Genomic DNA, 16242 nt, shown 5'->3' with positions numbered 1-16242 from the left:
CCTCTGAGTTTGCTTAAGGAAGAAATTACATGTTGGGAAACAGAACACAAGAACTGCCCCAGGTTGGCGCCGTTGAGCTGACTGATGAGGTTCTCGTCATAAAAAAAGCACATACCTGTTGGATGACTGCACACATGTATTACACCATATGATTAAAAACTGAAGACTTAAACTAGACTTCAGGATGCAGTTCTAGGGGTCTAGGTCTCTAAACAAAACATACTTAGACCCCTAGAACTGAAGACCAAAGAGGAAAGGCAGGGTTGGACGTCTCAGACGACTCATCAGAGGAAGTACTGCTTAGAGAAATGACCAAAACCCCAAGAGATCCAGTTTAGACTCTACTATAAACTCTACAGGCCTTGGCATGTTAAAGGTTTGAGTTCATGACAGGACAGTTAGAAAAAGACTCAACAGGTACGGATGTTTTGTGGTTGACGCACCAGAGGAAGTATGAGTCTATCTGTCCAACAGCTGAAGTTGATCCAAACTGGGTCATCAACAGAACAACGATGCCAAACAGCAGCAGATCTACAACTGGATGACTGAAGGAGAAAAGGATAAAGGTGCTGCAATGCTCGAGTCAAAGTCCAGACCTCAGCCTGGCAGTCAGCTGTGGTGGGACTTTCAGCGAGCAGACCTTCAACGATCTGCAGCTCTGCTGTACAACCTGTGGATTGATGTTCTAAAAGCTGCTGAAGGAGGTTCTGTAAAACTCTGGAGCTGCGTGAGGTTCCCTTCTGCTTCAGTCCTCCTGGGCCTGACGTAACACGCTACCATGGAGTTAAATGAAGACAGCTGGGAGGCCCTGACGTCTGTAGTCATGAAATCCTTTGAGAGATCAGAAGCATCAGAAGGCGATCACAGGCCCCCTTGTGGACTCCCAGCAGTTTGTTCACCGAGGAAACACCTTGGCGGTGTAACAAAGTACAAATACTTCGTTACTGTACTTAAGTACACTTTTTAGGTATCTATACTTTACTCCATTACTTATTTTTCTTCCTACTTCTGACTTCTACTCATTACATTTTCACACAAGTATCTGTACTTTCTATTCCTTACATTTTTAAAACAAACGTTACTCGTTACTCTTGGCTTCAGTTTAATATTTATAAATATTTATTTCACGTAAAGTGCGCCACCCAATGCAGATCATTGGCGCCATCCAGTGAGAACTAGGTGTAATTGGATGAGTCATATAACGCAAACACTCATTGGTTAGCTATTCTATAGCTATTCTCTTTTTCTCTCTCTCTTTCTCTCTCTTTCTCTCTCTTTCTCTTTCTTTCTCTCTTTCTCTCTCTCTCTCTCTCTCTCTCTCTCTCTCTCTCTCCCTCCCTCCGCACACAAACTACATAGAAAGTTTTTGCACCAAAGGGTATAGTTTACCTTAGGTATTTGATAGAACTCACACATTTATGTTCTGGCAGTTCTGCAGGCTTGAATACTACCTCTGTTTGGAATTGAATTCCAATAAAGTTTGAGAGAGAACATGCTCCTTGAGTGACTTTGTCTTTGACTAATGGGTTAATGATTATGTTGTGTCTTGGGCCACATGTAGAACTAATCAGTGTTTAAATTAAGCTTTCAATTCATATAGTGCCATTTTTTTAAAGGTTACTTCATACTTTTATACTTTAAGTAGTTTTTGGAGCACATACTTTTTCACTTTTACTTGAGTAAAGAGGTCAAGTTGATACTTCAACTTTTACCAGAGTGTTTTTAAACTGCAGTATCTATACTTCTACTTAAGTAACAAATGTGTGTACTTTTGACACCACTGCTTGGCGGTAGACACCATCAACTCAGACATCCTCCACCAGAACCTCACCCAGCTCACAGTACCTCCATCAGTCAGGAGATGTCTCCCTACAGCCATCAGCAGCGGCGCCCCCCAGGGGTGTGTCCTCTCCCCACTTCTCTTCTCTCTGTACACTAATGACTGCAGCTCAGCGAACCTGACAGTGAAACTGGTGAAGTTTGCAGATGACACCATCGTCATCGGTCTGATCCTGGATGGGGACGAGACTGCATACAGACAGGAAGTGGATCCGTTTGTCCACTGGTAAAGTCAGAACCACCTGGAGCTAAGCCCGTTCAGGACTGTGGAGATGTTGCTGGACTTACGGAGAACACCACCTTCCCTCACTATCCTCAGCAGCACTGAATCATTGTGGTTCTGAGGATCCACCCTTTCTCTGGACCTGAGCTGGTCCTCACACATTGATACCGTTCAGAAGAAGGACTTCCTGCAGCAACTCTAGAAGTCTTCTCCACTGCTATCATGTGTTCCTCCATCACTGGGTGGTTCGGCTCATCCACCAAACAGACCCGGTCCAGACCACAACAACCAATCAGGTCTACAGAGAGGACCATCAGGGCAGACCTTCCCTCCATACAGGGACCTCTTCAGATCTAAGGTCAGGAAAAGAGCAGCTAACGTCTCTGCAGACCCCACACATCCTGGACAAGGTCTGTTCAGACTTTCACCTCCAGGGCGGCGCTACAGAGCGCTATCTGCTAAAACCAGCCGCTACAGAGGCAGTAACCCCCCAGGCTGCGTCTCTGATGGACACAATAATCACATGACAGCCTGAGCATTCAGCCACACTGCTGTGAAACAAAATATGTTTATTTCACATTCACAACCTCCCTTTTTTTACCTTTCCTACATAAAAAACATGCTGTTTTTATAAAATATAAAAACAGCATGTTTTGCTGTGGAGAGCATGAAGAGCTGTAACCAAAGACAAATTCCCAGATTATATAAATAAAGATTATTCTGATAAAGATCAGGTACTGATGCTTGGTACATTATTTCCTCACAACTTTTCTATTTTGGCTTCATTGTGGAACCAGGTGTGTCTTCTTCCTGATGTTAGATTATTTAATTCCTTTTAGAGCCATTTCCTACATTAATTATGTTTTTTTTTTCAATTTCAATTCCCTCAGTTTTGTCAACTATGTTTTCATCTAAGGGAGTTTATTAACAGAAAAACTTGGATTAATCTAACAAATTCTCAGGTTTTAAGTTTTCTGATGGGGAACTTTTAGAGCTAATATATTTTAACTTGCTTTGATGCAATAGCATTTGTTCACAAAATATTATATTTATTATAATTCCTGCTTATTAATTCTTATTTCCATTACAAACAAACCTACTTTACTAAGCTCAAAGGGAAATAAAATATTTTACCAACTCATATTTTCTATAAAGGAAATGGCTGAACTTTGCTATTCTTCCTTCTTTTAACTGAAACAGCTTATTTTTGACAACCAAATATTCATCTGTGCATTTATAAAATACTTAGTTTTTCCCATAATAAAAATGGCCAAAGCAGTCTTTGGTTTTCACCTGGTGGTGATCAGAGGAATTACAGACACATCAAACATAATTATTTTTTTTAGTTCTTTTTATTTCAAAGCACCTCAGCAGAATTAGTTTTCCGTGTTTGTTTCTGTGACAGCTTCCCCTGCGTGAGCTGGCTAGCCATCCTGTGTGGAGGTGCTCACCACCTTTCCATCCACCAACACCTCTTCTACGACGACGTACCTGGTCTTGGTGGTGGTGGTGCTTGTGGAGCTGGCGGCGGAGGCGGTAGTGGAGGAGGTGGAGGAAGTGACGCTGTAAATGAGACAAACAGGAAAAATACGTTTTTTAATGGATGTAAATATTTAGAATATAGGTCAGCTTAAAACATTGAAATTATTTGATATTGGATCACTTTGCATGAAATGTTGGACCTCGAGTCATAACATATTATCTGACCACATCCCATAAAAAATCACTAAAAAATCTTTTTGATTTTTATCGATACAAAATTAGCTGAAATATTATCTTTGAAATGGGATTTTTTTTTTTTAGATATATTGAAATATTTAAAACAAACCAAAGAACTAAATAAGGTTATTAAATATTTATGGCTATGATTTAGCACTGGTGCGAAAGATTTTCTCCCAAAAGTAAAAAAAAAACAACACATTTAGTATTTTATGTTTCATTTACGCCATGTTTAACAATTCATGAGACAGTAAACAAAACTATATAACAGAAATGTATGGTTTAATTCATAAAGTGTTTGTTTTAGGAGGAACTACTGGTTCTAATTTTAGTAATTTAATTAAGTTTCTTTTCATCTCTTTGCTGCTCCTTGATTGGTTGCTTTGCTGCTCTAAGTTCGACTTTATGCAGATGATGTGAAGCTATTTTTCAGTGTTCTTGGAGTTTTACATGTTTCATAAAGTAAATATATCTTTTTTTTGTAACTCTTAGTCCATGTAGATGCTTTAATAAATAAAAGCCAACACTGCTAAGGCAAATAGTTTTATTCTGACACAAGCAGAACCTTTAAAAGGAACCTGCATTTTTTTATGTTTTTATGAGCGGTCTAATCCAATTTCGCTGCTGTCTTTGGAATATTTTCCTGACAGTTATTTAAGGAAAGTTCTCCAGATGATCCTGTCTTACCCGCTGCCTGCCTCTCCATCCAGAAGTCTTCTGTACTCTGCAATCTCCATCTCCAACCTGGTCTTAATGTCTAGAAGCATTTGGTACTCCTGTCCCTGCCGCTCCAGGTCGGCTCTCAGTTGTGTCAGCTGTTCCTCCATACTCATTACCCTTTGCTGGAAACTCGACAGGCGCATGGAGTAGCGGTTCTGCGTCTCAGCCAGCGTGTTTTCCAAACCGGATTTCTGTTGGAGACACAGAGGAGAAGGTTAATTGTTCATTTACTGTTTGTCAAGGTTTGATCGTGCATGTTTGTCTGTGTTACTGCACCCACCATGCTGAGTTGTGCTTGCAGCTCGATCTCCAGGCCCTGTAACGTCCGTTTTAGCTCTGATATCTCTGACTTTGATGTCTGTAGAGTTTCTGTGTGGACGGCGACTTCTTTGTTGAGCGATTCTGACTGTGTGGAGGAAAAACATCAGAATTTTAGGAGACCATTAAAAGGAGCTATGCCCCCCTGCTGCCTCTAATGCCACAGTTCATTCTGGCAGCATTACTGTACTGCTGTAGTAAAACAGTTAAACTCTTGGTGGCGCTACTTCAAGAGTCAGAGAATCACAGAAGAAGAGGAATTCCTCTTCAGAAGAACTGATGTTTCAATGACTGTGTCTCTTTGAGAAAACAAAGCTATTTCTTCATATTTATAGCAGATAGGATCAATCAGATGCAGACATGTTGAACAGAACATGGACTCCTCACCTTGGTCTGGAACCAGGCCTCTAGTTCCTTGTTGTTCTTGGCGGCGACTGCCTCATAGTGCTCCCTCATCTCCTCCATAATCTTGGCCAGGTCTTGTCCTGGAGCAGCGTCCACCTCCACGTTCACCTGGCCGCTCATCTGAGTACGCATGGCCAGAAGTTCCTGCAGACATAAGCACATTTAGAAGTCAATGAAGCCGGACACGACCACGCCAAAACACCTCCAGAGGCTCTCACCACCCCCTCACCTCCTCGTGGTTCTTCTTCAGGTAGAGCATTTCCTCCTTCAGGCCCTCGATCTGCATCTCCAGGTCCGATCTGGCCAGGGTCATGTCATCCAGGAGTCGTTTGAGCCCGGCGATGTCCGCCTCCACTGACTGACGCATGGTCAGCTCGTTCTCGTACCTGCGGTGGACACAAATACAGATTCTCAGCAGGAACAGGTGTGATGCTGTGATGTCCTCCTAACCTGCAGCTCTGGTCTGAGCAGTTCTAACCTTAAAATGAACTTTGCCTGTTAGGTCTCTGTTTACTTACTTCTGTCTGAAGTCGTCAGAAGCCAGCTTGGCGTTGTCGATGGCGAGGTAGATCCCACCATTTGTTACTGTGGCCTGCTGGATCTGAGGGATGAGAAGGTCCAGTTTCATAAGTTTGTAATCCATGCAGACAAAATGTTCTAGCCCTTATCTGACTCTTTATCCTCACTGATGTATCCCTCAGAACCTCTACGTTAAATTAGTTGGTTTCAGCATCACTGAGCCTACCTTAGCCTGCAGCTCTGCGATGGTGACATAGTAGGCGCTGTAGTCTCTGGAAGATGGAGAGGTCTTCTTCTCCAGGAACTCCTTGATCTTCCTCTCCAGCTCAGCGTTGGCTGCCTCCAGTTTGCGCACCGTCTCCAGGTAGCTGGCCAGACGGTCGTTCAGGTTCTGCATGGTAGCCTTCTCGTTGGCTGAGATGTTCATGTTGTCTCCGCCCCCTGCACCACCACCAAAGCCGGCTCCACCACCAAAGCCGGCTCCACCGCCGAAGCCAAAGCTGTAGCTGGAACCTCCACCTCCGCCTCCGCCTCCACTGCTGCGGCCGCCGCCGTACATGGACATGGCAGAGGAGGCAGAGGACATCCTCATGCTGCTATAGCTGCCGCCGCCGCCGCCGCCGCCGGCCATGTAGCCACCGCCAAGAGACCTGGAGGAAAAGCTTGTCATGATGATGAAGGTTCAGGAGGTGTTTGAGCTTCAGCTGCAGGGGAGAGAGTGGAGATGTGAGGCAGCAGCTGCTATTTTATACTCTTTGGTGGGCTCCACAGGAGGAGGAGGATGGGGAGTCAAACTGGGGCGGAGAAACCTGTCCGTTAGGTGTGTCAGAGACACTCAGGAGCCAATCATTAACAGAATCAGAACAGCTCCACATGCCAACTTTCATTTTACTTCATAGATGCTAGTAAAAGGCCAGTTCAGACAGGGAAACCATTACCATCAAACCACTCCAGGAATGAGAAGTCACAGCCCAAAGTAAAAGGAGTGACCTGCGCGGCTTTGAAGAAGGTGCCAGAAGGATTTACAGACCAACCGGGCCGCATCTGTCAGCATTAATCCTCAGTAAATAGCGAAGGAGTGGCTCAATGTTCTCCTGTCAGAGTTAGGACATAAAATACCACAGAGGGATTATCCGTTTGAACAGAGTCCCCTCTAATGGGAGACGTTTCTGTGAGCAACGATGCTTGGTTTTAATCCAGGATAGAACAGGTGCAGCCTGATTTCATCCTGCTGCAGCGTTAAAGCAAACCTGGAGATGCTCTGGTCTTTAAATCAGAGCTCCGTACTTTTAAACTTTAAACTCTCTGTTTTTACCTCGTTCTTCTGTCATTTCTCTGTCCTGTCAATCCAACCTTAGAGATTTACTTTCAACATCTTATTGTTCTAGTGAGATTTAAAACTTCACAGACAACCCAGGCTGTGCATTTAAGACCACAGCAGCCCGATTTAATGCAGTTTAACTCAGCTATATTCAGCACCACTTAATCAGTGGTGATCCCAGTTTAAATCCTATGATCCAGAATAATCCATAAAATCCTCCACATGGTTCATTCAGAGCTCCGGTAGTTCTGGGTGTCATACTGTGACTTTTCCCGGTCAGCAGAGAGTGACGGCGGAGCAGAGAGGTGCGTTGATTAGTTGATCATTGTCAGTGTGATCGCTGAGTTTCATCAGTTTGCTGCTGTGAGCTAACAGGTGTGTGTTGGCACGACGCCAGGAGGCAAAGATAGCAGCGGCTGCAGCTGTTAGTGTGGGAACGATTATCAGGTCATTTCCAAACGATCTGAAGTCCATTCTGCTGTCAGGCACGGTGGTGGAGGGCTGATGATGTGGGTCTGTAACCTGTGGTTGTCAGGTTGGCCCTAAACTTCTCTGCAAAGCAAATAACTAACCCTCCTGTCTGAAAGCTAAAGCTTGAGCCAGTCTGGGTCACCAAAAGAAGAAAAGAACCAAGGGGCTAGACAAGACTTTACTTTAGATGTTCTACTGGTGCTGAAAGAGGTTCTACTGCTGCTGGAAGAGGTTCTAGTGGTGCTGGAGGAGGTTCTACTGGTGCTGGTAGAGGTTCTAGTTCTGCAGGAGGTTCTACTTGGTCTGGAGGATGTTCTACTGGTGCTGGTAGAGGTTCTAGTTCTGCAGGAGGTTCTACTGGTGCTGAAGGATGTTTTACTGGTGCTGAAGGAGGTTCTAGTGCTGAAGGATGTTCTACTGCTGAAGATGGAGGTTCTACTGGTGCTGAAGGATGTTCTATTGCTGAAGATGGAGGTTCTACTGGTGCTGGTAGAGGTTCTAGTTCTGCAGGAGGTTCTACTGGTGCTGGAGGATGTTCTACTGGTGCTGAAGGAGGTTCTACTGGTGCTGAAGGATGTTCTACTGGTGCTGAAGGAGGTTCTACTGGTGCTGAAGGAGGTTCTAGTGCTGGAGGAGGTTCTACTGGTGCTGAAGGAGGTTCTACTGGTGCTGAAGGAGGTTCTAGTGCTGGAGGAGGTTCTAGTGCTGACGATGAATGTTCTACTGGTGCTGGTAGAGGTTCTACTGGTGACGATGGAGGTTCTACTGGTGCTGAATCACCCTTTCGTGAGGTTGAATTGAGCTCATACTCAGATGAATGGGGTTCTGTAGTTTTCGCCGTCAGTCTAATGGTTCTGAAGGAGATCCAGCAGCTCGGCTTCAGCAGCGGATCACTTCAGTCACAATTGATGAGAATTACCTTAATAAAGTTTCAAACAGCTTGTAGAAGAACCTTTTTACAGACTATGCAGCTCGGCTGTTCTAACGGCTCAGGCACACCGTTCTATGACCCACGGAGGCGTTTCTCTGGTCTCAGGCCTGAAAACGTTAAAAAACCGTTAAAAGCTGCGGTATTTAATTACATTTGGAGGGAACCAGACATTTCTGCAGAACTCACTCAGGACCTGCAGCAACACGCATCAGGCAAGAGTCTCTGGCTGCAGCAGCAGCTCCACTGTCGTCCCGCTGGTTTAATGATTTCTTAATATGTTTTTGTGTGTGTGGTTTGGGTGTAACTGAACACGTCGCCGTCATCTGAAGACGCTGCTCCCAGCCTGCAGGGAAAACTGTCAGGGAAAGGAACAACGCCCAGGCGGAGCGCCGCGCTGCACCTGAACGCAGGTGGCTGCCGCAGGGAACCCTGGATGTTCAGCAGGGGAACTTCAGTTCGACCTTCAGCCCTCAGGACGGACACACAGGGAGATCTCTGCTAAGTTTGTGTCACTTAGTGGCACTATGGCCTTTATTTCACCGCAGGCTCATAGAACATGGGTTAGAGAGAGAGAAGGGAAGACATGCAGCAAAGGTCCACGGGTCGACTGAGGCCTCCGTCTTGTGCCACCGCCATGTCCCCGCAGCTTAGTGTTTTTAATCAATGTTACAGATTATTAAAAGTGGTTTGAAACTTTGATGGACATGAGACGGAGCTAAGGGGCTTTGCAAGACTTGTGGTCGTGATCCAATTCCAGATCATGGTCCAGAACTCAGAGAGCTGCGCACAGTTAGGAGCAGTGAAGTCTGTGGAACATTGTCAAGGTCAGGAAACGTGGAACCAGGCATGAAAAATGCTGGGCGTCTACTTTTGAGGCTTTCAATAGGCTGGGTTTGTCTTTCTGTCGGAGGAGAGTTCACGAAAGAGCAGGTGTGAGGAGTTAGATCTATTGCAGGTGCGGTTAATTAGGTTTAATTAACAACAGAGGTGTGAGGCAGACAGGCCAGATCATGATGGTCTGCTCATTCTTTCCTTAAGACGAGTCTGGACTCTAGAGGAGAAGGTGGCGGAAAGCTGACAACTCCCTTTAAAACAAAAAGCCTGGCCCAGGAAAGCTCCTGGGACATTTAGGCTCGGCGTCCAACCGGCGGCGATTGTCACCAGGTGGTGAAGAGGAATCACGGGTTTCCTACAGATGAGATGAAGATGATTCAGACACAGGATTGAAGGACAGTCACAGAGACAAACAAGTTGGATTAGAATCAGGTTGTGGAGAGAAAGGACATAATGTAAAAGTAGGGGAAAACCAGGCCAGTTAGTGTGTGTTGTGTACTGGTTTATGCTACCTATTGAGGACCTCTAAATCTACTGAGCTTTTGAAGACCATCGAGCATTTTGGGACCTAAGCTTGATCCTGATGAGTCAGAACCCATTCTTTGAGGTTAGGTGTTGGTTTAGAGGCGGGAATTAAGTTTCATTTTTCAATTCAATTAAATTGTATTTATATAGTGTCATCTCAAGGCTCTTTCCAAAGTCAGACTCCATCAAATCCTCCAGATTGGTCAGAAAGTTTCCTCTCTAAGGAAACCCAGCAGGCTCAGTGTGAACGCTCATCTGCCTGGACCCACTGGGATTAGATGTGTGTGTTTGTTCTTCTACTTTCAGCAGAGAGAGAAGATATTTTACCAGAAAAGTGAGGACTTTGGTATAAAAGGTGAACCTTTTTTAGGTCCTCGCGTTTTTTCTGGGCTAGGGGTTTAGGACTGAGGTGTGAGTTAAGTCCTCACTTTGATTTAATCAATCACCTATCTTTGTATTTAAATCAAAAATAGGTGCGTGTGTGATTGCTGGAAGAGCTTGTTAAGATACCCAGAGAAATGTGAACTAGTGTCTGAAACTGGTTGCAAACCCTTTAAAAAGTCTTCAGCTTATCTACGAGGAAAGAAACCCAGGTTTGAAGCTTAAAAAGCCAAACAGACAAACCGGACCAAATGTTTGGTCACAACCAAACGTCTACAGTTTCTGCAGACACATCTTGACGATGTTCTACAGCAGGATCAGATGGTCTCTCAGGACTTCCAGGAGTTTAGCTGCAGAAGATTTATGGACACCTGTAAGCATTCACAGATTTACAGAACCAGCCAACACACTGGTTCTGGATCTGAAGTCGCATGTTCTGCATGTCAAATATTAATTCATCAGTTTGTTCATTTCAGCCTGAACTCACCTGTCAACTTTGTACGTAAGCCTGAAGCAGAAAATGGGAACATCTGGCTGTTTATTGCCTGAAGTCAAAGGGGATTCTGTTTGCAGCTATGGTTGGTATTTACCAGAATAAAGACAGAAAAAATGCAAGTTTTACTAAAAACAAGGCAGATCTGCTCATATGAGGCTTTGCACAAATGCTCTTTCTCAACAACACTTTATTAAATTGTGCACATTTTTTACTCTCTGTGCTTTTAGTGGATATCCTGTATTATGGGATTTTATGGTTGATAGCAACTGATAATTCACTGGTTGACTGGATAATTTTCCTTCTTTCCTTCAGTCTCTAACCTTTCTGAAACAATGTTATGAATCTAAAATGCAATTAATTAAAATAATAATTTATTCATTTTTTTAAAGTTCCTGAATGGAATGGAATTTTTTATGTTTCCATACTTAAATATTTATTCATCAGAGTCAATAAATAAATAAACTAGATTACTACTGTACATTTCTGTCTGATTAATTGGTGTACCTTAATTAAGTCCAGTCTGCTGGTGTGCACTTCCCAGGAATATCAACTTAAAACAAGAAGAAATGTCTTTATTGACTCATTTCAAGCCTTTTTAATGTTCTGAGCTCTGGTTCCTTGAGCTCTCATTTCCACCACCCTAATCCCTAATTTTTATATTGACTTTTGCAGCCATGATGAGCAGTTCCAGTTTGCAGGAAATCACAGACGGTCTGAACGACAACACACAGCAGCAGCGGGAGTTTCCTTCTGCGCCCTCCCTGGAGAGACCAGCCTGCCAGTGTGTGATGAATGATGCTGGTGAGCCTGATATTCAGAGTTACCTTTCTTTAAAAGGTTTATTGTGAGGAATGAATAGTGGTACGCCAGGCAGGCACCAGAACCAGACTTTAAAGATGATTTAATGGCCGATGGTGCCGGCAGGAAGAGATGAGCAGGGGACCAGAGGATGCAGGCAGCGGTAGACCAGAACAGGCGATGTGGACCGGGGAACCACCAGAACGGGCAGAGCAAGCGGCTGGGGAAACAGGCAGCACCCAGACACAGGAGATTTTCTTTAGAGAAGCGAACAGAAGAGTTCAGCTGGCTGAGCACACAGGAAGTGGTAGAGATGAAGCACATCAAACGAGACTAGATGAGATGAAACGAGAAGAGACGTTCTGGCAGGGATGAGTTGGCTGAGGCAGGTGTGTGTAGACAGGTGAACAGAGTTAATTGGTGCAGCAGGTGAATCTGACTGAGAGCAAGGTGTTGACTGGTACAATGTTCCACCTGTGTTCTAAGACACATTCTAAGGAGGCTCCCCCATACACACCTGGATCAGCTCTGGATTTTTACAGAGTAGAGTTCAGCTGCATTTTAGACACAGTATAAATTACACATTACAGAGAGGGTTTTTGCAACCAGGCATTCAGATAATAAAATAACTGAAAAACTCACTACTGAATATCACCACAAAACACGCAGCAATTCACAAATATCCTGAAATGCAAGAGGAAGACTTGAAAGTGCAATTGGCCATGTTTTCTAAGACCAACATTATTAATTAAATAAACCAATCTACAACAACTTTTAGAGCCTCATATCAGAACATTTACTCACGTCAGTCAACTCTGCGTCACATCTGAGCCTCGGCAGGTTTAGTGTCCGCTTCAGTGAACACCAACGTTCAGACTGGATTCACAACGACATTCCAGTCTTTCACCTCCTGGAGTCATACTTTTTTGGTGTTATTTTCAAAGGATCTTTGACCTTTCTTCATTGTTTCGCTGGGAGATGCTAATAGTAGTAACAACTAATATGCCAGCAGGACATGATAATCTTTCATAAAAACTTTTTATGCAACCAGAGCGAGCTGCTGACGTATAAATTTTAAAAAGTCAAATAACGTGGCTATGCACCTTTAATATGTTGTTTCTCTTTCTGAGTTCATTCACAAATGTTTAATAAAACATATTTTGAATAAGGCATGATGTTTTGGTGGGTAGATGATTATGTGCTGTTGCTGTTGAGCACCATCTGGATCCAGCAGCATTTTTCTGTTGTTGACGGGCCTTTTTAGTGCAAACTAATTGCCCATAGGCTATTACAAAAGTAACTACTTAAGTACTACTTAAAGCCCAAATGAAATAAAAAGAACTTAATTGCCCCTGGCTTCAGGCACAGCAGTAGAACGTGTGACACTGAAAGCTTTGGCAAAATTAACAAAAGAAAGATTGTCTACCTTCCCCAATATATTTTATAAATATTGTGTAGAATTAATGTTAGAAATATCATCAAATGCATATAAATGCACATACTTAGTTGTAAATGTTTTATACATAAAGTACGGGGAACGGCAGCCATGTTTTTTCTCACTGATAGAAACTTGATATGTGAATGAATCGGCCAAATACAGCGTAGGACTCAAAGGTATCGAGGAGCCAAATTGTGACCATAACTACGATTCCCCCTGTGGTCCAACGTGGATATTATACGTTTTTCAGTGGGACTGGGCTGAGCCACGTTGTTTTTTAATCACAATTTATTCTTCTTTGGTTTGACAAGTTAAAGACTTTAACAACTGAAACTTTAAAACGTTAACTCTCCTCCCTGAGGCTCTGATTCTGCCGTGCAGCACTCGGGTTCCTGGTTTGAGTCCTCAGGATTTCTGAGATGATCTTTGATCCTGGAAAACTGGTTTCTGGGTGATTGATATGTGTTTTTTTTTCTCTCCAAGCAAACAAGCTTCAGAGTCCTGACAGCAGATCTGTTGCTGCTCGTTAAAGTGAAACAGTGTTCAGACCCACTTTCGTTCAAACTTTTTACTCTCTCTGTCAGCACTTGTCATAACGGCGTTTCTGCAGCAGAGAAATAACCTTTAGGAGGAACATTTAGATGAATGCTTCAACGGCTGTTTATCTGATAAATCATTTATTTGCTTCTCCGTCCTCCTTATGAATTTACTTTGCTTTAAGAAAACCGCTGATGGTTTAAATTATGCTTGATTGATTAGAATAGACTAGAAATAACCTTTATTGTCACACAGTGGAGAAATTCAGGTGTACCAGCGGCAAAGCCACACAGAAAAGGAAGCGTGCAGGGAAACACAAGATGTAAAATATACATTAAAACAGAACAAGAGACTACAGTAAGGGCAGATTTAGAATGTAATAAAAAATAATGTTCTCCATGACCATGAGTTAGACAGTGTATGTTTAACTGAGACGTGGCAGCAGCTGAGGGATTTTAATTCAATTCAATTCAATTCAATTTTATTTATATAGCGCGAGTTCATGAAACATGTCATCTCGAGGCACTTTACAAAGTCAAACTCAATCATATTTTGCAGATTGGTGAAAAATTTCCTATATAAGGGAACCAGTTGATTGCTTCACAGTCCCGACAAGCAGCATTCACTCCTCCTGAAAGAGCGTAGAGCCACAGTGGACAGTCGTCTGCATTGTTGATGGCTTTGCAGCAATCCCTCATACTGAGCATGCATGAAGTGACAGTGGAGAGGAAAACTCCCCTTTAACAGGGAGGAGAACCTCCAGCAGAACCAGAACCAGGCTCAGTGTGAACGCTCATCTACCTCCACCCACTGGGGCTTAGAGAAGACAGAGCAGAGACACAGAAAGCACAGAAGCTCACATTGACCTAGTAATCTGTTCTACATTAGACGGTAATAGCGGGTGATCGGTCTTCCCTTGAAGAATAAGGCTAAATTTTTTTTTACTCTTATAAAGTAATTTCTTAGTTGGCTACTTTTTTATTTGAGTAGAAATATATTGAAGTAATTCTGCTCTTACTGAAGTACAGTGTTTGACTACGACCATCTATCCAGGGTCAGTGCTACCAGCCTGTAGCTGCTGAGATTCATTGTGCGGTTCTGGTACCACACAGGAGGTCCTCCACAGCTGTGGTTCTCCCTCAGCTTCAGGCTCAGGATGGATGCATGTGTCCGAAACGGGTCGGTTCTGCAGACAGGATGAAACATGGCAGCTGGTTGGTGTTAGAGGATCTGAGTCTAGGTGATTCAGCACAAATTGCCAAGCCAGGAAGTAAATGTAAACCATATTCAGCTATAAACTTCTTTTCAATCTCTGTATTTACTATTTGATCTTTTTGTGTCATTTCTTATTTTATAAAGAATGAATGAAGCCATAATTTAACACAGATGAAATCAGAATAAAAGTTCACATGAGGCTGAGTCAGAACTTTCTCGTGCTTTACGACCCAACTTCTGCCTGCAGGATCTTTACATACCGAACAAGTCTAAACACACTGCACCTGTGCACATATAACCTGAGAGGAGCCTGGGGCGAGGGGCGGGGCTTAACATCCTTTTGTTCAGGTGTGTTGTCATGGAAGCGTTTCATTCAGCTCTGCAGACGTAAATTCAAGCTGATAGTGAACCAACATCAATAAAAAAACTGCCAGCCTGCAGAAACCAGAGGTGGTTAAAAGTTGTTGTTGTTCTTGAATCTATAATGATTAAATTAAACATTTCTCATGAAACACTCATGTGGTCTGCCGGAATTCAATTAAATTAAAGTTAGAGGCTTTGTTGTCATTAAACATGTGCATAATGAAAATCAAAGCACCCATGCTGCTCATAGAAAACATTAAAAAAGGAGCATAAAACATCTGCAGCTCCGACAGATCAGGCCAGTTTTAAAACCTTTTAATATTTAGTAACATTTAACATAAAGAAAACTCTTGACAGCGTGTTTTCTTCACCCCATTAGAAACGTCAGCCTAGCGGCCGGCAGCGACCAATGGGGCGTGACGTGCAGTCAGGGGAGGCCAGGCCTCCCTGGTCATCATGGAAAGAAAGAAAATATATAATAATGATAATATAAATTGTGATTCACTCCGTAATTTGTAATAAGTAATTTTTTAATCTAAGTTCCTCATTTTTTATCACATTCTCTTTAAAATCGCAGACGTTTCGCTATTTTTCATGTAAATCCTTGGTGGCGCTTGATAGTGAACCCGGTGAGGCCGCAGCAAGCTTGGCCTCCCCTGGGATTGCGCAATCCCATTAACTGCGCTGGCTTCCATTCTGTGATGCATCTTCCTGTCTCTAGATCATAAATTCAATTGTTCAAACAGTTATGAACTGATTTTCCACAATTTCATATATGTGGATAGCTTATTGTGTTTTGGTCATCAAACTGTGTGCAGGTAACATGTTTTCGTGCTGCTGGCCAATCATAACCAGTAAAGAACTGGTTGTAGGTGAGGCCTGTAGTTCCTTGGCCTCTAGGCAGGGGGCGCTCAAGGAGCACCGCTCCTGATCCTAAAACTGTAGAGTGACAGCAAGTTATGGATGTATAGGGCTTGGGATCCGCGTTGCATTGTGAGACGTGGCGGCCATGTTGATTAACCTGACGCCGCCAGATATCCAGATGTATTTGCTCCGCATATCCATCTGGAAACCTTCCGTTGAAGTAATTTTGGGAAGGGGCGAAAATACTGGTTAGCTGATTGGCCTATGTTGGTGATAGACGGGCCAAATAAACCAATCAGATCAACGAAGCATATGACGTACTCGT

The 16242-nt window shown here is 43.3% G+C and overlaps 1 protein-coding gene across 1 annotated transcript; it reads right to left on the bottom strand.

Moving 5' to 3' along the window:
* Positions 1-3399: 3399 nt before the first annotated feature.
* LOC110366374 (keratin, type I cytoskeletal 13) lies at positions 3400-6472 on the bottom strand. Its single transcript, XM_012857486.3, has 7 exons — positions 5970-6472; positions 5743-5825; positions 5454-5610; positions 5207-5368; positions 4782-4907; positions 4469-4692; positions 3400-3625 (listed from the first exon to the last, which is right to left on the bottom strand). Exons 1-7 carry the CDS (start codon positions 6411-6413, stop codon positions 3487-3489), a joined length of 1335 nt encoding a protein of 444 aa, XP_012712940.2. The 5' UTR covers positions 6414-6472; the 3' UTR covers positions 3400-3486.
* Between the last annotated feature and the right edge of the window lie 9770 nt (positions 6473-16242).

This window comes from Fundulus heteroclitus, chromosome 16 (genome assembly GCF_011125445.2).
Source record: "Fundulus heteroclitus isolate FHET01 chromosome 16, MU-UCD_Fhet_4.1, whole genome shotgun sequence".
Classification (NCBI taxonomy): Eukaryota; Metazoa; Chordata; class Actinopteri; order Cyprinodontiformes; family Fundulidae; genus Fundulus; species Fundulus heteroclitus.
The sequence above is the reverse complement of the archived record's forward strand: the minus strand, read 5'-3'. Positions and strand labels throughout refer to the sequence as shown.

Excerpts from the sequence above, each read along its gene's own strand:
- LOC110366374 (XM_012857486.3), bottom strand. The coding sequence starts at position 6,413 with ATGACAAGCTTTTCCTCCAGGTCTCTTGGCGGTGGCTACATGGCCGGC. Across the intron at positions 5,611-5,742 it reads TCTGACGACTTCAGACAGAA|GTACGAGAACGAGCTGACCA; the intron begins GTAAGTAAACAG and ends TGTCCACCGCAG. Across the intron at positions 4,693-4,781 it reads TGCAAGCACAACTCAGCATG|AAATCCGGTTTGGAAAACAC; the intron begins GTGGGTGCAGTA and ends TGTCTCCAACAG.